The 25,232-nt window shown below is 40.3% G+C and overlaps 1 protein-coding gene across 1 annotated transcript; it reads left to right on the plus strand.

The window, feature by feature from the left end:
• Positions 1 to 1,753: 1,753 nt before the first annotated feature.
• On the plus strand, positions 1,754 to 25,052 carry taldo1 (transaldolase 1). Its single transcript, XM_061887449.1, has 8 exons — positions 1,754 to 1,942; positions 13,127 to 13,250; positions 13,687 to 13,794; positions 17,341 to 17,472; positions 20,528 to 20,703; positions 22,047 to 22,244; positions 24,512 to 24,657; positions 24,724 to 25,052. The coding sequence occupies exons 1-8, from the start codon at positions 1,843 to 1,845 to the stop codon at positions 24,754 to 24,756; spliced, it is 1,017 nt and encodes a 338-aa protein (XP_061743433.1). The 5' UTR covers positions 1,754 to 1,842; the 3' UTR covers positions 24,757 to 25,052.
• Positions 25,053 to 25,232: the final 180 nt, after the last annotated feature.

A 25,232-nucleotide genomic window follows, 5' to 3' on the forward strand; every position in this document is an offset into this window, starting at 1 on the left:
GTAAAGTGTCCTGCCCAAGGACACAACGGCAGCGATTTTTTGGATGTCAATAGGTGGGAAGCGATCCTGCAACCCTCAGGTTTTCTGTCCGGCCGCTCTACCCACTATGCCATGCCGCCCCTAAAACACTACTAACACAATAAGCAGATAAGGGATTTTCCAGAATTATCCTAGTAAATGTGTCTAATAACATCTGAATCGCTCCCACTGCCCTCGTCTTTTTTGTTTTTCTTCTAGTCCTTCACTCTCACTATCCTCATCCACAAATCTTTCATCCTCGCTCAAATTAATGGGGAAATTGTCGCTTTCTCGGTCCGAATCGCTCTAGCTGCTGGTGAGCGGCACCGGGGGAACAGGGTCAAGTGTCCTGCCCAAGGACACAACGGCAGCGATTTTTTGGATGTCAATAGGTGGGAAGCGATCCTGCAACCCTCAGGTTTTCTGTCCGGCCGCTCTACCCACTATGCCATGCCGCCCCTAAAACACTACTAACACAATAAGCAGATAAGGGATTTTCCAGAATTATCCTAGTAAATGTGTCTAATAACATCTGAATCGCTCCCACTGCCCTCGTCTTTTTTGTTTTTCTTCTACTCCTTCACTCTCACTATCCTCATCCACAAATCTTTCATCCTCGCTCAAATTAATGGGGAAATTGTCGCTTTCTCGGTCCGAATCGCTCTAGCTGCTGGTGAGCGGCACCGGGGGAAAGGGGTAAAGTGTCCTGCCCAAGGACACAACGGCAGCGATTTTTTGGATGTCAATAGGTGGGAAGCAAAACTGCAACCCTCAGGTTTTCTGGCCGGCCGCTCTACCCACTATGCCATGCCGCCCCTAAAACACTACTAACACAATAAGCAGATAAAGGATTTTCCAGAATTATCCTAGTAAATTTGTCTAATAACATCTGAATCGCTCCCACTGCCCTCGTCTTTTTTTTTTTCTTCGAGTCCTTCACTCTCACTATCCTCATCCACAAATCTTTCATCCTCGCTGAAATTAATGGGGAAATACTCGCTTTCTCGGTCCGAATCGCTCTAGCTGCTGGTGAGCGGCACCGGGGGAAAAGGGTAAAGTGTCCTGCCCAAGGACACAACGGCAGCAGCGATTTTTTGGATGTCAATAGGTGGGAAGCGATCCTGCAACCCTCAGGTTTCCTGGCCGGCCGCTCTACCCACTACGCCATGCCGCCCCTAAAACACTACTAACACAATAAGCAGATAAGGGATTCTCCAGTATTATCCAAGTAAATGTGTCTAAAAACATCTGAATCGCTCCCACTGCCCTCGTCTTTTTTGTTTTTTTTTCTAGTCCTTCACTCTCACTATCCTCATCCACAAATATTTCATCCTCGCTGAAATTAATGGGGAAATACTCGCTTTCTCAGTCCGAATCGCTCTAGCTGCTGGTGGCCATGTTTGTAAACAATGTGAGGATGTGAGGAGCGCTACAACCCGTGACGTCACGCGCACATCGTCTGCTACTTCCGGTACAGGCAAGGCTTTTTTCTACTAAATCCTTTCAGCAAAAATATGGCAATATCGCCAAATGATCAAGTATGACACATATAAGAAAATAAGAACATCTCATTTCACTAGGCCTTTAAATTCTCACTATGTTAGTCAACTATATTATAATATTTTTTAGAACTTAATTTCCTCACCACGCAAATTCCTGTAACCTTGTTTGTCAACGTTCCGCCCTCGCGCGCTCTTGTTTGCTACTTCCGGGTGTTGCGCGCGCACTCTCGAACCTCGTGCATTCCGCGCGCGCTCACGTGTTCTGTGTGCGCGTGTCTGTGTGTGTGTGTTTCTATAAAAGGGGCTCGCTGTGTGCTTCATCATGCTTAATATATCCCCGGACAAGCGGCGCAAGATGGAGACGGCGCTCAACCAGCTGAAGAAGTACACCGTGGTGGTGGCGGACACGGGAGACTTCAACGGTAATTCTCTCCAATGCTAGCCGGCTAGCTCGCTGGATGAAGCCAGCAGGTAGTTAATGATTAGCCACAATCAGCTAGCTCGGCGTGCTAGCATCGATGATCGCCAGGCCCGTGAAGCAACAAAACTCACTTTTTTTTTTAATGTTTGTAACTATTTTGTTTGAGTTGTGTACTTGAGTCTGCACAAAAAGTGTAATCCGATTAAGTTATTTAACTGGGTAAGTGTTAGCTGCGTGTTCGAACTCTTTCTATAATAACCAATGATATTGTTTTTTATTAGTGTGTACGTTTTAAAAGTATCTACACTGTATTATTTTTGCAAAACATTTGTCGACATGATACTTAATGTTTGTAAACTGTTAAAGAAGGGAAATGGTTTTTACTTCCTGGTTTGCTTCTCTTGCGTGTATTAGTTTGCACCACTAATGCCCGGTGAGGCAATGCATGGAGTCATTTAGTCTGCTTGCAATTCAGGATGACATGACAGTTTTTCTAATTTGCAGACAAATATGGCTTTGGGCTGGCTAAGGCCTTGTCCACACGAAGAGAGAGTTCCAAAAACACATAATTTGAGGTTAAAATAACTCCTTCCACACAAGTGTAGTTTCAAAACTGTCGCTTGATTAGTAGATTGCACAGTTCAGTACATCCATCCGTTTTCTACCGCTTATTCCCTTTTGGGGTCGTGGGGGGCGCTGGCGCCTATCTCAGCTACAATCGAGCGGAAGGCGGTGTACACCCTGGACAAGTCGCCACCTCATCATAGACAGACAACATTCACACTCGTTTTCACACACTAGGGCCAATTTAGTGTTGCCAATCAACCTATCCCCAGCTGCATGTCTTTGGAGGTGGGAGGAAGCCCGAGTACCCGGAGGGAACCCACTCATTCACGGGGAGGATATGCAAACTCCACACAGAAAGATCCCGAGCCTGGGATTGAACCCAGGACTGCAGGACCTTCGTATTGTGAGGCAGGCGCACTAACCCCTCATATCCCGTACAATTGACCACTAAATTATAACACCCGAATAGGTTTTTCAACGTCCACGTTAATCAATTCATGGTACAAATATATACTATCAGCATAATACAGTCATCACACAGGTTAATCATCATAATATATACATTGAATTATTTACAATCCGGGGGGTGGGATGAGGAGCTTTGGTTGATATCAGTATTTCAGTCAACAATTGCATCAACAGAGAAATTTGACATTGAAACAGTGTTGTTCTTACTTAGTAGGATATGTACAGCCAGCAGAGAACATAGTGAGTTCAGATAGCATAAGAGCAAGTAAATACATTAGTAGTACATTTAATTATTTACATTAGGTTATTTATAATCCGGGGAGATGGGATGTGAATGGAGGAGGGTATTAGTAAAGGGTTGAAGTGGCCTGGAGGTGTTTTAGAGTGGTTTTGAAAGAATATGGAGATTAGAGATGCGCGGTTTGCAGTCTCATCCGCGGATAAACTGCGGGTCGGGCGGTTGACATGACAAAAAATAGATTTTAATTAGATCCGGGCGGGTAGCGGTTGAACCATCCGGAAATATTTGTTATACATGGATCTGGGATCGATATCCTTTGCCATTCAAAGTGCTATTTAAGACCCGTGTCATAAAGTGAAGAAGACAATAAGTGACGCTATTATTATCCTGAATGACTGTCTGTAGTCACCCAGATAAGTATTAGGGCATGCTATGAAATCATTGACTTTGACGCCTACTACAACATGTACGATCTGCTTGTCAGTCCAGCATCATGTTGTGTGTGGCTTCCGCAGCAACACGTACACGACTGCAAGGCATACTGGGTGACACAGAGTACACTAATGGTTGTGATATAAACAATTTTAACACTCTTAGTAATATGCGGCACACTGTGAAGCCACACCAATTAAGAACGACAAACACATTTCGGGAGAACATCCTCACAGTAACACAACATAAACGCAATACAACAAATACCCAGAATCCTTTGTATTCACCCCGCTAGCAGAAAACCCCGCCACCCCCCCGAAATGTTTGTCAATCTTGTTGGGTGTGGCTTCACAGCGTGGCGCATATTAGTAAGTGTTAAAGTTGTTTATATCACAACCATCAGTGTACTCTGTATCACCCAGTATGCCTTTCAATCTTGAACGTGTAATTGCGGAAACTGCACACATGTTGCCGGACCAACAATCGGTTCGTACATGTTGAAGGTGTCTAAGGAAATGACCTCACAGCACGCCCATATTCTTGTAATCAGGATGAACGATATTAGATAGTCTCGGGAACGTTAGCGGCTCCAATTGTCATCATTACTCTGTGAAACAGGTTTAAATAGCACTGTGATTGGTAAAGGCGGATAACCTCTGATGTATTTTGGCGGGCGGGTACGGTCCCGATAAAATATTGGTGCGGGTGGATGACGACTTTGGTGATGCGGATGATATAATTGCCTATCCGCGCATCTCCTAATAGAGATGCACTTACTTTTACACCTGTTGGGAGTGCATTCCACATTGATGTGGCATAGAAAGAGAATTAATTAAGACTTTTTGTTAGATCGGAATCTGGGTTTAACGTGGTTTGTGGAGCTCCCCCTGGTGTTGTGGTTATGGCGGTCATTTACGTTAAGGAAGTAGTTTGACATGTACTTTTGTATCAGGGAGGTGTAGCGGATTTTATAGACTAGGCTCAGTGCAAGTTGTTTTACTCTGTCCTCCACCCTGAGCCAGCCCACTTTGGAGAAGTGGGTTGGAGTGAGGTGTGATCTGGGGTGGAGGTCTAAAAGTAACCGGACTAGCTTATTCTGGGATGTTTGGAGTCTAGATTTGAGGGTTTTGGAGGTGCTGGGGTACCAGGAGCTGCAAGCGTAATCGAAAAGGCGTTTAATGAGAGTTCCCGCTAGAACTTTCAAGGTGCTTTTGTTGACCAGAGGAGATTCTGTAGAGGAATTTCGTTCTTTGGTTGACCTTTTTGATTACCTTGGTTGGCATTTTATCACAGGAAAGATTAGCCTCTAGAATAGAACCTGGATAGGTGATCTCATCTTTCCTGGTGATAACAATGTCACCCACTTTTTGAAGTCACTGACTTTCTTAAGGTTGATATGGGACCCAAATAGGATGGATTCCGTTTTACCTAAGTGTTTGGATAGCTTGTTGTCAGCGAGCCTGGTGCAAATATTAAGGAGTTCAGCACTGAGGATTTGTTCCACCTGTGACTTGTCCTTGCCGGATACCAGCAGGGCCGAGTCATCCGCAAACAGGAACAATTCACAGTCGCATGCTGATGGCATGTCATTTACGTATATTAAGAACAGTAAAGGTCCTTGTACACTGCACCAGTGGTTCTTAAAGGCCTACTGAAATGAGATTTCCTTATTTAAACGGAGATAGCAAGTCCAGTCTATGTGTCATACTTGATCATTTCGCGATATTGCCATATTTTTGCTGAAAGGATTTAGTAGAGAACAGTTCGCAACTTTTGGTCGCTAATAAAAAAGCCTTGCCTGTACCGGAAGTATCAGACGATGTGCGCGTGACGTCACGGGTTGTAGGGCTTCTCACATCCTCACATTGTTTATAATCATAGCCTCCAGCAGCAAGAGCGATTCGGACTGAGAAAGCGACGATTTCCCCATTAATTTGAGTGAGGATGAAAGATTCGTGGATGAGGAAAGTTAGAGTGAATCACTAGAATAAGAAAAAAAGTGCGACTGCAGTGGGAGCGATTCAGATGTTATTAGACACATTTATTAGGATAATTCGGGAAAATCCCCTTTCTGCTTATTGTGTTGCTAGTGCTTTAGTGAGATTATGATGTCATACCTGAAAGTCGGAGGGGGTGTGGTCCCTCTAATTTCCCATCTGATTCGCAGGTGTGTAATTTGTTGTAAGAATGAACACTTGATGCATATAATCACAGCAGTATGATAATTCTGTCTACATTAAAACATTCTTGTTCATACTGCATTAATATATGCTTCTTTTAAACTTTCGTGCAGAGAAAGAAATCACAATTAAGTCAGTTGACCAAACCTGTATTTATTAAACAGTTCCTAAGCAGTGGCACAAACGTTCATGTCATTTCCAAAACAGGAAGTGCAGGATTGTCAGACATTTTAATTGTCAAATATAAATGAGCTGCATATTAGGAAATCAAACAGTATTCGTCCTTCACTATGTGGTAGGTTACGACGAACGCCATGAAATTATTTTCATTCTCTAACAGGTGACTTTTCAAATGATGCTACATTTTAGCTGTGATTCTACTTTTTATAGCAACGCTTTTGGCCCACACTTGACAAATTACGGTTGTCTGTTCAAAGTATTCCCACTTGAAGCCAAACCACTGCCAGACGATGGACCTCCTGCTATTTTTCTTGGGAATTAATTCTTCCTTCATTCGCACCTGCTCTCTCTCGTATTACCACTCGCACGGCTCTGCTAGCATCACAGCTAACGTTACCCATGCTGCGACCTCTCTGCTGGGCAAGGGCGTATACGTGTATGACGCGACGTATGTAAGAGAGTGCGTTTATCTGTGAGAAGAAGAGACAGGAAAGAGCGAGGAGAGCCTGTCATGTTATGCCCGCAGTTAAAAGCAACTGCGTGAGAACTTATACTCGAATATCACGAAACAGTCATTTTCTATATCGCAAAGAGACCAACCGGCGATATATCGTGTAAATCGATATATCGCCCAGCCCTATCTCCATCCACACAATTGTAGTTTCAAAACTGTCTACACACAAACTCATATGTCATGCACATTGTGTCCAATCGGAAGCCTGAAAAAAGCTTCAATCTTCAACTTAGTGCAGTATTACACTCATTCTTGCCAACCATGAGACCTGAATTTGGGAGATGGAGGGGTATTTATATATAAATAATCTGTTCATGAATGAGTATATGTAACAGGGTCATTTATGTTTTGTAAATAATGTTGTTATAATTATTCAAAATATGTAAGTTACATGTAAATACCTGAATATTGTTTGATGTTTTATCAATGTTGAACCATTGTCTCGTTGCCCTTCCTACTGCAATAAGTTCTGTGACACCGGTCTTTTTATATGCTTTGGACTCGCCTTCCAACTTCCTTTTTGTCTACGATAACGGGAGATGAAGACGTCTATGCAATGACAGAAAATGTCCTGTTAAGCACTTAAATTCATTTTCTTGTTCATTAATATATTTGTGTAGGGGTTCGACGATGGCAAAAAGTTGACAGTTTTATTCTGTGTATTATCAGGTATGTTTTTATTCCACTGTTGTACGTAACTCCGCCCTTTTGTCTACAATAACGGGAGAGGGGCTCGACGATGGCAAAAACTTATTGACGACAGTTGTATTCTGTGTATTGTCAGTAAAATGCATCTGAGCAGCAACTGTGTCGGTCGTGTTCCATAAAATCCACACAACGCAGAGGAAAAGACCACTGGTTACATAGATCTGATCTACAAAATTTGCAGGGAGCATACCCCTTCCTCTTCGAGCTGTCCTAGATGAACTGAAATTATTTTTTTCCAATCACTTTGGAACCTACAAGCGTACTTCATACTCGTCATCACCATGTCTCTTCTTCGTTCTTCTGCTTTGTCTCTGTTATGTTTTTGGACATTACTACTTGCCGTAGTTTTGAAGCAATGCATGATGGGAATCCGGATGTTGTGTGTCAGTGTATTAACGTGCCGGCTGGAATAAACACACGCTGCGAAATAGCTCCTTGCCTGCCTACTTAACGGGTTATAAATAATCCTATGGATAACGGAGACATATATAATAGTCTCCTTTTCAGGTGAGAGAGGACACTAAAGGCAGTGCCTTTAAGGCACACCCCCAATATTGTTTTCTGGGTGGAAATCGGGAGAATGGTTGCCCAGGGAGATTTTCGGGAGGGGCACTGAAATCCGGGAGTCCCCTGGGAAAATCGGGAGTGTTGGCAAGAATGATTACATCTCCTATTATGTTTATTTTGACTTACTGTACCAGATGTACAATGACATGTACATTATCTTTGAAACCACAGTCATGGTAGGGCTGGGCGATATGGATGAAAAAGTATATCCTGATATATTTTTACTTAAACTAGATATTCGATATAAATCTCAATATATTTTCCGGTGAAAGTATAAAAAACGATGTTTTTGAGCGAGATTCACTGAAATTAAAGTGAATGACAACTGTGTTGTAAAGTCAGTGGCACTTTTATTAAACCAGTTAGTCAAGCTGGGTATTAACAGCACAGAAAAGAAACTGTTTAATTAGAACAGTATTACGTAACATAAATAAAATGGAAAAATATTATTTCTATGTAAAATAGATAACATAGCTTTACAAATAATACTCCGCCTATACAATCCAATAAATAACCATTCATAAACCGCCAACAATAGTCCATTTAAATTGTGTGACTTGAATATCAACCAAGTTTTAGTGATATTGTTTTTAGCACAGACAAACTATTTACAGCGGTGACGCGATCACTACAGTGTGTCCCTATGTTTACATCAAGTGGTCTACTGTTTCCCTGCTCCCTTGCAATTTGTAGATCATTAATAATGCCTCTCACCTGAAAAGTAGATGGCTTAAGAGGTAATACAACAAGTTAGTACAATTCGACAGCCATTTAGGCCCTAATACTGGCGGAACAACACAAAAAGACTCTTGGCTCCCTTCCAGCACTGCATCCTAAAAACAGCAGACATTTTACAGTAAGTGATGTTTTATTATGACTACGTTTACACTGCAGGCCAAAGTGGCCCATATCATAGTTTTGGAAATCTGATTTTTCTCTAGGGTAAACATGGACATGTAGTATTTATTAATTTAGGTGAGCGACGCCACACCATGTATGGAAAGGCATAATTACCTGCTGTAAATGGTGTCAGACGGGATCGGTATTAAGACCTTATTTGGCAATGGACAATCATACTTAACTCATGAAAATTGGCAGATACTCATTGTCCCTTCCCTTGTTCAGATGCCTCTGGATCCTGTTTTTCAAAAAAGCAACTTGTAATGAATCAAGCACCTTTTTCTGGTTTTTTTGGATTCTCAGCCAGTAGTCTAAAAGCACTTTCAGGCGGCTACTGGCTATGTCTTGCTTATGACATAAACGCCCAAAGAAGCAAGTGAATTTGTATTTTTAAACTTAAGTTTTTTTCTTTCACTCTTATTTTAACGCAAACAAGATGTAACGTTCAAACATTTGTTAGGTTTTTCTTTTTTCAGCACTTGTACCTTCTTATTTACCTTCTGTACATTGATGAAATTGCATATGGCGTAGCGTAACACAAATGTAAAATCGGCTCTGCATTGAGACTTGCCAGCGGGTGATGAGGGCCACATATAGTATTGCACTAAACTAGGGCTGGGCGATATATCAATATACTCGATATATCACGGGTTGGTCTCTGTGCGATATAGAAAATGAATACATCGTGATATTCGAGTATATGTTCTCACGCAGTTGCTTTTAGCTGCGGGCATTACACTACAGGCTCTTCCACTCTTTCTTGTCTGTCCTTTTGACAGACAGCAAGCGCACCTTCTTACATATGTCACATACGTATACACCCACACGGAGCAGAGAGGTGGCAGCATGGGTAACGTTAGGTGTGATGCTAGCGGTAATACAAGAGAAAGAAGGTGCGAATCTGGTAAGAAATGAGGGACGAATTGATTCCCAATAAAAACAGCTGACGGTGGTTTGACTGCAAGTGGGAATATGTCAGACAACCATAATTAAAGTGTGGGGGGAAAGCATTGCTACAAAAAATAGCATTACCGCTAATATGTAGCATAATTTGAAAAGTCACCTGCTAGAGAATGAAGAGTGCATACTCCAGATGTCAACATCTCCATTCGGTGCCACATGCCCACACCATCAAATGCCGAGGCAAATATTTCCAGATCAGCACCGTATGAAAGAAATAGTCAACAACAAAAGGAGATAATGTCCACAGTAACCTACCACATAGCAAAGGATGAACACTATTTGATTTCCTACTATGCAGCTCATTTTTATTTGACAGTTATTGAAATATCTTGTGTGACATCATGCACAAAAGTGCACTTTATTTTTTTTAAACTGTTGTAGTTACGTTCTGTACAAAAAGTGCACTTTAATTTAGTGTTGTTTTGACATGTCATCTTAGTGACATCGCACACAAAAGTGCACTAATAGCTTGTTTTAAAATGTCTCTGACAATCTTGCACGTTCTGTTTTGAAATGGCATGAATGTTTGAGCCACTGTTTAATAAATACATTTTTGGTCAATTTATTTAATTGTAATTTCCCTCTCTGCATGAAATTTAAAAGTAGCATATATTAATGCAGTATGAAGTAGAATGTTTTAATGTAGACACATAGAATCATCATTCTGCTGTGATTATATGCATCAAGTGTTAATTCAAGGCTAAGGCAAAATATATATATATATATATATATGTATATATATATATATGTGTATCGCGATATGGCCTAAAAATATCATGATATTATCAGATATTAAAAAAAGACCATGGCCCAGCCCTATACCAAACATTTGGGACATTGCAACTGGTTAAAAGAAAGATTTGTTCTCTGGAGATTTGGCAGCACTGACTCGCTCAGCTTCAGCTGCCACAAACTGCAGCTGTCGCACAACAGCGTGGCATGTCTCTCTTGTATGTCTATTGAGAGAGGCTAAGCCAGCATTTAAAAAAAAAAAAAAAGCTGTTTAGTCAAATTCATTGTTGTAGAATACCACTGCATGCAGGTTTGATTTGAACCGATGTTAAGCCTCTGTGCTTTTATTTTAATGTGAACTGATCATTTCCTTATTTTATTTCTTTAAACAAAACTACATCCTCATGGATTGAAATAATATAGCAGAATTACATTTCTAGAGGTTCCTGTAATTCTCAGATGCAATAACAGTTATGCCTCATTTTAGGATCGTAATTGGTTTCATGACTGATCTTATAACTCAAAATACTCTCTCAAATCAGTGCAACCCGTTGAAATGGTTTTAAATACATTTAATCTATGCTCGTCCTCCCATTTAACATGTAACAAAAAACTTTTAGAATAAAATATTATTTGAAAAGCAATGCAAGAGTACTACAAACAACTACAGTGATTTTATGAAATGTAGTAATTAAAACAATTTCTTTCAATGGCTAGGACTTCACAACCATTTTTAGTCTTTTCCGATTGTCAATCCCCAATCTCTTTAGATTCAACATGTACAATGAGCCAAGTTAGCAAAGAGGGACAGCTGGTCAACAAGGAGACGTGGCCGTTTTTTTTTGCACCCAGAGCAGTTTTTGGTGTGCACAGGAAGCCGAGCCGTGGGTAATGGAATATGCCCAAGCACCACCAACAAAAGAAGTCACCGACTTTTTATTTAGATTTTCTACTGTGACTTAATAATGTCAGTGAGTAAGACTGAATGTGTGGCTCTTACATGGTTCACCTTGGTATTCATTACGCCATCTAACAGCAGGGATGCTTTTAAATCAAATTAATGCTCTGGACTGAAAGCGTATAAAAAAGCCGAGAGACTCATTAGGCATCATATAGCGTTTCCATATATAAATGTACTTGTGGAAAGCTCCCATAAGTATGTACGTTTTTTGGATTATTTTTTTCATTTGCGACCCATAAATAACACTTCACCTTCCAGCTGGTATGTGCTTCCATCTCCTGATATTATGTTCCATAAAACATTTACTATGTCAATTGTTTTTTTTTTAAATTAGAAGTTTGAGGTTTGAGTAACACGGGTCTGTAGTCCGTCAGCACGCAAGCTGCGGGAGCCTCATTGAGTACAAAGTTAGTGATCAGTACTCGTTTCCACAGAATTTGGTGAATATTAAAGTATTTATCATTTTGGTTCTGATACTGTGTCTGTAGGTAGAAACACACTTGAAATTTTGTTCAGTCAATGGCTCATTTGCACAAGTTTGCTCTGCTAATTCCCGTTAGCCTGTCAAGGAACTGGGCCATTGTACATTTGCATTAAGCAAGCAGCGTTAGAGCCCAACCTTCATCCTGTATGAATGTATTGCTTTTTTTTTTTTTTATTATAAACTGTATTGTTGATTGAACATCATTCTTACCGGTATGTGCATTTAAAATGTATATTGATGTACTTTCCATTGTGTTTTACTGTAATTTTATTGTGGAGACTATCAATTAACAACCTTAAGGTGTTAAATGTTTAATTTAGTGAAGTGCACAGGGGTAGTGCATGTGCATCACAATACAAAGGTCCTGAGTTCAATCCCGGGTTCGGGATCTTTCTGTGTGGAGTTTGCATGTTCTTCCTGTGACTGCATGGGTTCCATCCGGGTACTCCGGCTTCCTCCTACCTCCAAAAACATGAACCTGGGGATAGGTTAATTGGCAACACTAAATTGGCCCTAGTGACAAGTGGTAGAAAATAGATGGATGGTAATGAATTATATTTATGTAGCACTTTTCTCTAGTGACTCAAAGCACTTTACATAGTGAAACCTGTTATCTAAGTTGCATTTTGAGCAGGTGGGTAAAGTATCTTGTCCAAGGACACAACTGCAATGACAAGGAAATGGGGATCAAACCTGGAACCCTCAAGTTAAAAGACCGTTTACATATTTGGCAAACTAAATTCCAACTTTTAGGGAGGGCAGAATAGAATACTATGTCAATAAATCAGTGGTGCCCAAAGTAGTGAACTAATTTAAATTGTAGTATTAAAATTAGCAGCATTGAAAAATATATGAGAAAACATTTATGCATGTTACCAACAACAGATTTGTTTTTGAACATGTGTATATTTTGTCACCTTTTTAATTTTATGCAAATTGTATCACATTGACACTGCCCCGGCCTCTTTTCTAGCCATTACAATCAGTGGGAAACACTTTATACAATACATACGGAGTTGGTTTCAATTAAATGTTTTGACTCCTTTTTGTAGATTTCTACTTTGGCATCAGGTTTACAAGAAATTGGGGCAATTACTCTTTCTTCCTTCAAAGGGTGGGCTGTCAGGAAACTGTTGAGTGTCTTTATGAGCTGCCTCAGTTTTGCCCCACATGCTTAAAAAATAACAATCATGAATAATCACTTTCAACAAGTTGATTAATTCTAAATGACTTGACAAATTCTCACCATGACAACAATTTAATGTTGTTCTTATTGACTGTCTTGCAGCCATCGATGAGTACAAGCCTCAGGATGCCACCACCAACCCATCTTTGATTCTGGCTGCTGCCAAGATGCCAGCCTACCAGACCCTTTTGGATCAGGCAATCAAATACGGCATCGCCAAGGGCGGGTAAGAAGTCAAAACTTGAATACAATTCAAGTGTTCCTCAATATCTCAACCTCTAGATGGCACACTTGAACTTGAAACGAAAATAAGCAAAGGCACTCATTAGCTGGAATGTTGCAACATTTTTGACTGACTTACCCAAGAGAACAATACCTTGTGAAAAGTGTTTCGTCAGAGGAAAGTGTCATCATTTAGCACTCAAACATGTGATTTTTTTTTTTTGATTTTTTTTTTTTTTTTTTTACTTGTCAATCACGGTTATCATAAGGCCCCTATAAAGGTATTCCTTCCTAAGTTAAACGTCACTGAGTATTCTCAAAACATATTTTCAGCTGTAAACATTAAACAAGCTAAGGCCGATACAAACTTCTTATTAAATGTAGACCTTCATCTGAAATTGCCTTTGGTCTCACTTGAAATGTGCTTCTTTTCTGCTCAGAACTGAAGACGAGCAGATGGCAAACACCATGGACAAGTTGTTTGTGAGTTTTGGCCTTGAGATCCTCAAAAAGGTTCCAGGCAGAGTGTCAACCGAGGTGGATGCCAGGTAGGTGAATAGTCGTGACTAGTGAGGGTTCATTGATTGCTAAAGGCCTACTGAAATGAGATTTTCTTATTTAAACGGGGCTAGCAGTTCCATTCTATGTGTCATACTTGATCATTTTGCGATATTGCCATATTTTTGCTGAAAGGATTTAGTAGAGAACATCGACGATAAAGTTCGCAACTTTTGGTCGCTAATAAAAAAGCCTTGCCTTTACCGGAAGTAGCAGACGATGACGTCACCCGTGTGAGGGCTCCTCACATCCCCACATTGTTTATAATGGGAGCCTCCAACAAAAAGAGCTATTCGGACCGAGAAAACGACAATTTCCCCATTAATTTCAGCGAGGATGAAAGATTCATGGCTGAGGATATTGATAGCGAAGGACTAGAAGAAAAAAAAATAGTTAAAAATAAAAAAAAAGGCGATTGCATTGTGAGTGATTCAGATGTTTATAGACACATTTACGAGGATAATTCTGGGAAATCCCTTATCTTTCTATTGTGTTGCTAGTGTTTTAGTGGGTTAAATAGTACCTGATTAGTCGGAGGGGTGTGTTGACGCCAATGTCTGAGGGAAGTCACGGCAGCTGCATGTACGGCGCAAGCTCTGCCGATCTCCGGTAAGAGGAGACTTTTTACCACAATTTTCCCACCGAAACCTGCCGGTTGACAAGTGGTCAGGATCCATGTTCGCTTGACCGCTCTGATCCATAGTAAAGCTTCACCTCCGGGAATTTTAAACAAGGAAACACCGTGTGTTTGTGTGGCTAAAGGCTAAAGCTTCTCACGTCCATCTTTCTACTTTTACTTCTCCTTTATTACTTGAACAAATTGCAAAAGATTCAGCAACACAGATGTCCAGAATACTGTGTGATTGCGCGATGAAAAGAGACGATTTTTAGCCGCAAGTGGTGCTGCGCTAATATGTCCCCTCCAACTCGAGACGTCACGCGCATGCGTCATCATACGTGTGATCATTCCGCCACGTTTTCAACAAGAAACTCCGCGGGGAATTTAAAATTGGAATTTAGTAAACTAAACCGGCCGTATTGTCATGTGTTGCAATGTTATTTCATCATTGATATATAATCTATCAGACTGCGTGGTCGGTAGTAGTGGGTTTCAGTAGGCCTTTGCTAATGTGTCTAATATGAACAATGACATGCTTGAAAAAGGCATTGTGGTAAATGGTAATCCATACTGTTGTAGCTGCACTGTATAGCTGGCAGCAAGAGCGATAACATTCAGACAATGACGTCATGTGTCTGTCATGGACGAAAATGCACTTGTGACTGTGTTGACTGTGTATTGTGGCATGTGGCAGTTATCATACTTGGCATATTCTATTCAGTCGTAACCACAAGTGGCTTTGCATAATTTACCTGTGAAATCATTGTCATCATTAAATGACATGTCTTATACTTGTCTTACTTTTCTTAAACTTCAGGCAAGTGAAATGTCAGCGAAAATCCGTGTTCTAAACATTCATTTTTATGTCAGTGAAAATCCGTGTTTTAAACAATCATTTTCATGTCGAACTATCACTTCCATTTTTTTTTTTACTTTTTTTTTTTAAGTATTGTAGAATGTCAGGACAGTGGTTTTAAGGAGTCTCAGAAGATGGAGCTAATTGTTTTAATGCAATGTACCATATTTTTCGGAGTATAAGTCGGTCCGTAGTATGTCGCACCGGCCGAAAATGCATAATAAAGAAGGAAAAAAATATATATAAGTCTCATTTTTGGGTAAATGTATTTGATAAAACCCAACACCAAGAATAGACATTTGAAAGGCAATTTAAAATAAATAAAGAATAGTGAACAACAGGCTGAATAAGTGTACGTTATATGACGCATAAATAACAACCTGAGAAAGTGCCTGGTATGTTAACGTAACATTATGGTACGAGTCATTCAAATAACTATAACTTATAGAATAGAAAGTACTTTATTGATCCCTGGGGGAAATTCAGCACCACAGTTTGCTCACAATAGACAATAATAATAATAAATTATATATATATATATATATATATGTATGTATGTATGTATGTATGTATGTACGTGTGTGTGTATATGAATAGTATAAATATACTCTACATTTAAGTGCAGTCAAGGAACATATGCATTATACAGAATTATATTATTATAGAACATGCTATATGTTTACCAAACGATCTGTCACTCCTAATTGCTAAATCTGATGAAATCTTATACGTCAAGTCTCTTACCTGAATGAGCTAAATAATATTATTCGATATTTTACGGTAATGTGTTAATAATTTTACACATAAGTCACTCCTGAGTATAAGTCGCACCCCCGGCCAAACTATGAAAAAAACTGTGACTTATAGTCCAAAAAATACGGTATACTTTTTCTTATCAGCAATTGAGAACCATTTATAAATCTGTGGCTTGTGAGCAGTCAGCGCAACAACGAACAACCAGAAATATGTCCCGTGAAAAGCCGTCCGACCGGAACTCTTAAACAATAGCACAATTTCCATGAGCTAATTATGTAAACTCACTACGATATCAAAAAAATATAGGATCAAACACATTTGATTAAAAGCTCTCCTCACTGTTCCTCTTGCCTAAACACCGCACTGAATTGCTGGTTGAGTGTTTGTAAAGCTTGATAGTTTACTTGTCGCCTGCGTTTGCTCTGACCCACAACGTTGACGGCTTTCTACTTTGCTGCAGTGCTAATCATATTTTGGATGATTGCAATCCGACTGTTGGTTCCAAACCAGTTGTAGTTTTAGTCTTTTATTAGTAAACAGCGAGAAGGAATATTTTTGACTTGACGGATGTAAACAGAGGTCACAACACTGAGTATATTACCCGAGGGGGCATGGCTATGGAGTTGCCAAATGAGTAAGGTTTTTTTTAGTTCTTTGCATGCATGTTATGGAATATTACATTACATTTTCAATGAAAATGATGTACTAAAAACAGTGTGGTACATCACCTGGGACGTGTACAAGTCAGCAGCACAGCCAAAAGAGGTTGGCAGATGAGAATAAAGGTAAAATATAGTGTAGAAATGCATTCGATTGAAGAAATGTAGTCTTAATTTTCAAAATGTTCTTTCGGTGCTTGGTTCCGATAAAAATGTTCCTCTTTTTTTCGTCAGTTTTCCCCCCCTTTTTTTTTTTTCCTCAAAGGTGTTTTTTCATGCCTAAAAGGTATTGTACAGTTCCAAATGATTTATACCCTGGCCACATTTTTAGCAAGTGAACGTCAAATAGAATAAGACTAAGAAGTTGTATCAGCAATATTCATGAAAAAAATTATTATTGGTAAAATAATACCATTATTGATGATGATCGCAAAGTATTTTTTTAATCGTCAAAATGTCTTATTACAATGTATTAGTCTTGTACAGATGTTATATTGAGCCTACTTCTCCATATTCATTATTTACACTTCTGTAGTTTCGGACCTTTTTTTCCTTTTGAAGTACTGCTTTTAGTGTACCTATTCTCCAAATTTAATCTGAAACGCTGTATAATTGGCTCTAATCCATACTTTTAATTATGTTACAGACTGTCTTTCGACAAAGACGAGATGGTGGCCAAGGCTTTGAGGCTCATTGCTCTCTATAAAGAAGCAGGCATAAGCAAGGAGCGAGTTCTCATCAAGCTGTCATCTACATGGGAGGGAATCCAAGCTGGCAAGTGAGTGAAATGTTGTTTTTTCATGATCTTTTTTGTCAGACTTTTAGCGTGATAACAATTGAACTGCATAGCACTCAAACAGTAAACTGATATGGTATTATATTTTTGGTTTGGAGAAATGCTTGTTTTTATTCAAACAAGCAAACTGTTTTCAATGTAATAAATGGGTTAGAGGGCGGAATTTTGGAGCACTTGACAGTGCTGTGTGCCGGGCGATCTGTAAACGTATAGCGTGTGTAACACTGATTGTCCCACTATTGGGACGTGATGATTGCCGATTTTTATGCAGTAGAATTATTGACCGTTTGAATGACCTTTTTAACAAAGTTATCATAAAATTGATAATTGCACTTCTATGAACTCATAGACTGATTCTCATTTACTGGAGAAGCTGCTAGCACCCTGACCACTATCTCTGGCAGGTAGCTTGCTGGCCTTTAATACCCAGTGGTAAATGTTTTTTTTTATTTATTTATTTTTTTTATTATTATTAAATCTCATATCAACAACAAAGTAAAACAAAACGGCAACAATGTTATAAACATTTTCTGTTTACCATAATAAAATGTGCTCATGACAAAAATGTCTTCAGTAGACAATCATTTCTATTTAACGTCAAATTAGACTGGAAAAACAAGTTGCCTCGATTGATTGATTGAAACTTTTATTAGTAGATTGTACAATACATATTCCGTACAACTGACCAGTAAATGGTAACACCCAAATAAGTTTTTCAACTTGTTTGAGTCGGGGTCCACGTAGATATATTCATGGTTATATTGTAGCTATTGTCATATATCTGAGATATGATACCAAATTACTTCAAAAGTTTGCGAATAAGTAGCTCTGATCAAAATAGTACCAATCTTATATAGATTCCCAAGCCATTTTGCAAGATAATTAGGAAGCCTGTGAAGTTCCATTCGTCCATCTTCTTCCGCATATCCGAGGTCGGGTCGCGGGGGCAGCAGCTTAAGCAGGGAAGCCCAGACTTCCCTCTCCCCAGCCACTTCGTTTAGCTCTTCCCGGGGGATCCCGAGGCGTTCCCAGGCCAGCCGGGAGAGATAGTCTTCCCAACGTGTCCTGGGTCTTCCCCGTGGCCTCCTACTGGTTGGACGTGCCCTAAACACCTCCCTAGGGAGGCGTTCGGGTGGCATCCTGACCAGATGCCCGAACCATCTCATCTGGCTCCTCTAGATGTGGAGGAGCAGCGACTTTTCTTTGAGCTCCTCCCGGATGGCAGAGCTTCTCACCCTATCTCTAAGGGAGAGCCCCGCCACACGGCGGAGGAAACTCATTTCGGCCGCTTGTACTCGTTATCTTATCCTTTCGGTCATGACCATAGGTGAGGATGGGAACGTAGATCGACCGGTAAATTGAGAGCTTTGCCTTCCGGCTCAGCTCCTTCTTCACCACAACGGATCGGCACAACGCCCGCATTACTGAAGACGCCGCACCGATCCACCTGTCGATCTCACGATCCACTCTTCCCCCACTCGTGAACAAGACTCCTAGGTACTTGAACTCCTCCTGAAGTGAAGTTAATTATATTTATATAGCGCTTTTACATAGTGAAGCCCAATATCTAAGTTGCATTTAAAGCAGTGTGGGTGGCACTGGGAGCAGGTGGGTAAAGTGTCTTGCCCACGGACACAACGGCAGTGACTAGGATGGCGGGAATCGAACCTGGAACCCTCAAGTTGCTGGCACGGCCACTCTACCAACCGAGTTATGCCGTCCCCATGTGATGGCGTGACGTCGCGCTGGGAACCAAAGATCCTTTCCCCATCAACAACAATGCTAATCAAGCAGACTTTAAGAGCCAACAACGATTAAGCAATAAGTATTAGAAAGCTGACTGCTACCCGGATGCAGCTTCATTGTGACAGTAGCATCCACAGCATTGCTAGGTGCTAAACATACAAACTAACCATATTAAAATGGCTTCCGTCTGTCCGCTACACTACCTGATTGGTGGTTTGCTGCAAAGATGGTTGTCCTTCTGGAAGGTTCTCCTCTCTCCACAGAGGAATGCTGTACTGTTTTGGGAGAGTGACCATCGGGTTCTTGATCACCTCCCTGACTAGACTAATATGAATACCGCAATGTTGAGACTCATCCTGGATGAAAACTAATGTTCCCGTTCAATCTGAGAGGTGCTGCAAAGAGGAATGGGCGAAATTGCTCCAAGCTAGGTGTGCCAAGCTTGTGGCATCGTATTGAAATTGACTTGATGCTGTAATTGCTGCCAAAGGTGCATCAACAAAGTATTGACCAAAGGGTCTGAATTGGAGGGTTTTTAATACATTTTCCCAAAATTTTCTGACAAGATGGAGTGCTGAGTGTACATTAATGAGTAATAAAACAGATGTTTCCATTTTATCAAATAGCTGCAATGAAACGATGAGTTAAATATTTAAAGGGGTCTGAATACTTTTTCTACCTATGGTACTTGTCGCCTCAGTATGCTCTCTTAGCCACAATGTTGACTGCTTTCTATTTTGCTAATCATATTTGGACGATTACAATCAACTGTTAGTTCCAAACAGGTTGTAGTTTTAGATTATTTATTAATAGCCAGCGAGAAGGTATATTTTTGACATGTGTATAAGTACATTCAACAATGGCATGATTATTTTAGTTGAATTATTAATTTTATGACATTGTGACTTCCCTAGTCTCTCAGTATGTTAACTGATCTTCGATTGTACAGTCAGATCTCAGTTTCTGTTATCTATTCCAAAAGTATTTATTATAAATACACGTCAGTAGGCTAAATGAACCTCTTCAACATATTCCAAAAGTATGACGAAAACCAAAGCAGTTTTCTTGAAGGAAACCCCCCCCCCACACCTCTTACTTACTTTATTGAATTAGTTACATGCAGAAATAAATGTCACTTACAAATGAAATGGACGAACGTTTAGCATCACCTACCTACTTTTATTAAAGACTTGATTTGGCAAAGACCGTGGTGGTGGCTTATGTTGGAATCCTCATTTGCCAAATTTGTACAAAAATAGTGCATTGATGATGTCACTTGGGTTTTTTTCAGGGAGCTTGAAGAAAAGCATGGCATTCACTGCAACATGACCCTGCTCTTCTCCTTTGCGCAAGCGGTCGCCTGTGCCGAAGCCAAGGTTACGCTCATCTCTCCTTTCGTTGGCCGCATCCTGGACTGGTACAAGGAAAATACAGGACGTAAAAGTTATGAGGCCCATGAAGACCCAGGTACTGTTTGTTTGATGGTATTTATCCTTTAGAACAGGGGAAGGGAATCTATGGCTCTAGAGCCAGATGTGGCTCTTTTGATGACTGCACCTGGCTCTCAGATAAATCTTAGCTGACATTGCTTAACACGGTAAGTAATGAATAGATCCACTGGTAATCACAGTGTCAAAAATAACGTTCAAAATATAAAATATTCTCATGCATTTTAATCCGCACCTGTTCAAGAAGTCGCAAAAACGGTAAGTATTTTATTTGTTGTTGGTTAGCTTCAGAATAACAATGTTATTAAAAAGAATAAGAGACTTATTCTACTCTAAAAATGTTGGTTTTACTTAAAAATGCACGCATTTAGTTGTATTCAGTGTTAAAAAAATTATATTATATGGCTCTAACACGGAAATACTTTTTAAAATATTCGGCTTGTATGGCTCTCTCAGCCAAAAGGGCTCCCGACCCCTGCTATAGAAGTACTATACAATCCTATTTGTCTCAATAGTCTGGTTTTATTCTTTTCAACCCATTTTTAGTTAGTGAATAATAAATGCACCCATAAAATGCTAAATTTTTACACTCAGGGGGACTGCACTTTTTTGGGAATTTTGCCTACCGTTCGCAATGGTTATGAGAGACAAGAACACACGTCTTTTTTTTTTTTTTCTTTTTCTTGATGTCGTAGTGGTTTGTGTTGTGGTTTGTGCAGCCCTTTGAGACACTTGTGATTTAGGGCTATATAAGTAAACATTGATTGATTGTCTCATAGTAATTGTAAAACGATGGCCAGAAATCTCAAATAAAAGTGCAGTTCCCCTTTTACATGCCTCACACATGTATAAACACATTTTTAAATTGTACAAAGGAACTGTATTCTCACAGCCATCATGTGCCGTGTGCTTCAATTGAGCATGGTGGAATATTGATTAAACCTTGCACTGCATATAACTAGAGCCGTCTTTGAAAAGCAAAAACATTATGGCTAATCCTCAACTGGCACTTTGTGTGGAGAGATCTTGTGAGCTCCAAATATGACAAAGTGGTCATTTCAACAAAGATAAGACATTGTGATTGTAAGTATAACCCCAATATTGTTAAAGAATGTAGTTAATCTTTTTATAAATGTAAACGGGCAGTGCACACTTAACTGAACAGATGCATGTTAGGGTTACTCCTGTTGGTATTTTGATTATAGGATCTGCTAATATGAATGCAGCTGCTAGTCAGGTCTGGCTGCTCTTGTAGAACCAGTAGTTCCATGGTGACATGGTACTCCACTGATGTAAACTTCATATTTTCTTTTTCGTAACATCTTTATTCCCCCTCCTTATTTTTCTTTCCTGTTAAACAAGGTGTGCTGAGTGTGACAAAGATTTACAACTACTACAAGAAGTTTGGCTACAGCACTGTGGTGATGGGCGCTTCTTTCCGAAACACCGGACAGGTCAAAGCCCTCGCAGGCTGCGACTTGCTCACCATCTCGCCTGGGCTGCTAGCAGAACTCAGTCAGGACCACAGCACTGTTTCAGAGATGCTCAAAGTGGAGACAGGTACGATTGTGTAATTACCCGCCTGCTTTCCTACAGCGTGCACACTACATAAACCTGAACAGAAAGAGGAAAATATAGACATCTTTGCTTGTTCCGTTTAATGTAGAAGTTACCCACATTTTATCTGTATCTTATTGGCCAACAATGGGATGACAAAACAAAAACTGTTGGCAATAGAGGTGGGAAACTGATTGATTATAACGTGGACCGTTATGACTCAACGGTCAAATATCGATTATTTACGTATGTTGAGGTAATAGAGACAGTGTAAAGTCCGCCAATAGTGCTAATATTCTCTGAACGTTAAAGGCCTACTGAAACCCACTACTACCGACCACGTAGACTGACAGTTTATATATCAATGATGAAATATTAACATTGCAACACATGCCAATACAGCCTTTTTAGTTCACTAAATTGCAATTTTAAATTTCCTGCGAAATGTCCAGTTGAAAACTTCGCAGTATGATGACTCGTGCGATTGACGTCTTGGGTTGTAGCGGACATTTTTTTTCCAGCCCGATCCAAGCTATAAGTAGTCTGCTTTAATTGCATAATTACACAGTATTCTGGACATCTGTGTTGCTGAATCTTTTGCAATTTGTTCAATTAATAATGGAGAAGTCAAAGTAGAAAGATGGAGGTGGGATGCGGTGTATTGCAGCTGCCTTTAGCAACACGACCACAGCCGGTGTTTCCTTGTTTAAAATTCCGAAGGTGAAGCTTTACTCTGGAACAGAGCGGTCAAGCGAACATGGTTCCCGACCACATGTCAACCGGCAGGTTTTGGTGAGAAAATTGTGGTGATAAGTCGGCTCTTACGGTAGTTATGAGCGGAGCTTGCATCCTCCTGCAGCTGTGTGGCTTCCTTCAGAGACACTGGCGGTCTCCACACCCCTCCGACTTTCAGGTACTGTATAATCTCACTAAAACACTAGTAACACAATAAGCAGATAAGGAATTTTCCAGAATTATCCTAGTAAATGTGTCTTACACTGCCCTCGCCTTTTTTTTTTTTTAAACGTTATTTTTTTTTTTTTTTCTAGTCCGTCACTCTCACTATCGTCATCCGCGAAACTTTCATCCTCGCTCAAATTAATGGGGAAATTGTCGCTTTCTCGGTCCGAATCGCTCTAGCTGCTGGTGTCCATGATTGTAAACAATGTGAGGATGTGAGGAGCCCTACATCCAGTGACGTCCCCCGCACATCGTCAGCTACATCTGGTAGAGGCAAGGCTTTTTTATTAGCGACCAAAAGTTGCCAACTTTATCGTCGATGTTCTCTACTAAATCTTTTTAGCAAAAATATGGCAATATCGCGAAATGATCAAGTATGACACATAGAATGGATCTGCTATCCCCGTTAAAATAAAATCTCGTTTCAGTAGGCCTTTAACTCCAAGTTTGTTTATAACTAACCCTAGGAGAACTGAAAGCAATAAAATTATTTCAGCGTCATGTTTTAGCTGAGTTAGCACGGACACAGAGAAGGGAGGAAGAGAGGACAAGCTAAGCTAGCCGCATCACTTAACTAGCTTGAATGTAAGTGTGATTAAATGTACACTTACAATGGTACCTAAACTTAAGAAGCACATAACTCAAAACTATTGTATCCCAATTGTGAAGAAACATTATAATAACATGTAGTCCAAACTACAGAAGTTTTTGGGCAATAATGTTGTTCAGTCTGGGTACTCCGGTTTCCTACTACCGCCAAAGACATTCACCACACTAAAATGCTCCAAAAGGGATAAGTAGCAGATATGGAATTGATGGGCATTTGCTTTGTGGAGCAGACTTCTCCACCTGTAACAATAGGAACTAGGAGACCGTCGTTTTATGTTGAACACGGGTGAGTTTGAGTGAATCTCCTCCCCGTGAATGCGTGGGTTCCCTCCGGGAACTCCAGCTTCCTCCCACCTCCAAAGACATGCACCTGGGGATAGGTTGATTAGCAACACTAAATTGGCCCTAATGTGTGAATGTTGTCCGTCTGTCAGTGTTTGTCCTGCGATGAGGTGGCGACTTGTCCAGGGTGTACCCCGCATTCCGCCCGATTGTAGTTGAGATAGGCACCAGCGACCCCAAAGGGAATAAGCGGTAAAAAATGGATGGATATCCAGCAAGAAGAGTTTTTCAAATTTTGTCGATGTAAATATGACCGTAAATGAAGATTTTTGTTGGCCATCTTGAAAATAATGAATCACGCTCGTATTTGACAACGTGAGTGTCTGTTTTCCCACACTGACCTTACTATATGTCTGCAGCCAAAGGGTGCGACGAGAAAAAGATTCACCTGGAGGAGAAGGACTTCCGCTGGCAGCACAACGAGGACCGCATGGCAGTGGAGAAACTGTCCGACGGAATCCGCAAGTTTGCAGCGGACGCCATAAAGCTAGAAACCATGCTCAAAGTAAGGCCTGGTTTTTGTACACTTTCCCTTGTCCGGTTCCTCATTTGGCTGTTCTTCACTTTCCAGGAGAAAATGCTTCAGGTGAAAAATGGCCAATAAAGGACAAGTGGCACATGTCCTACCAATAAGGAGTTAGGTCTAGAACTTTCTCCATCCCTTTGTGACCAAACTCAAGGAACCTCCCTCTTCCTTCCACTTTTAGGATGGAACTATATGATTATGACCAATTAGGTTTATTTAGAGACATTTAACCAGGGGGACCCACGTCTTTCAAGGAGCTATTATGATATGACTACTAGAGAGGACCACATGCACTTGTAACAAAAAAACAAAACAATAATGAGCTTTTTATACATGTTTTTCTTCCCATAATAAATCTCCGCTGGAGCAAATAAGTTGTCTTGTGTTCTAAGTACTCCATCTTACATCACACACGTACAGTCCAATATATCAGCATCTGTTGAAACAAAAGCGGTAATATCAGTTTGCCTGACGTGCAGCCTTTGTCATAACTCTATTATAGAATTTCTGGTTCAGCCAGTTTAACTTCATTCTCAATCTGCCCAAATTTTGCT

This window comes from Nerophis ophidion, linkage group LG25, assembly GCF_033978795.1.
Source record: "Nerophis ophidion isolate RoL-2023_Sa linkage group LG25, RoL_Noph_v1.0, whole genome shotgun sequence".
Lineage (NCBI taxonomy): Eukaryota > Metazoa > Chordata > Actinopteri > Syngnathiformes > Syngnathidae > Nerophis > Nerophis ophidion.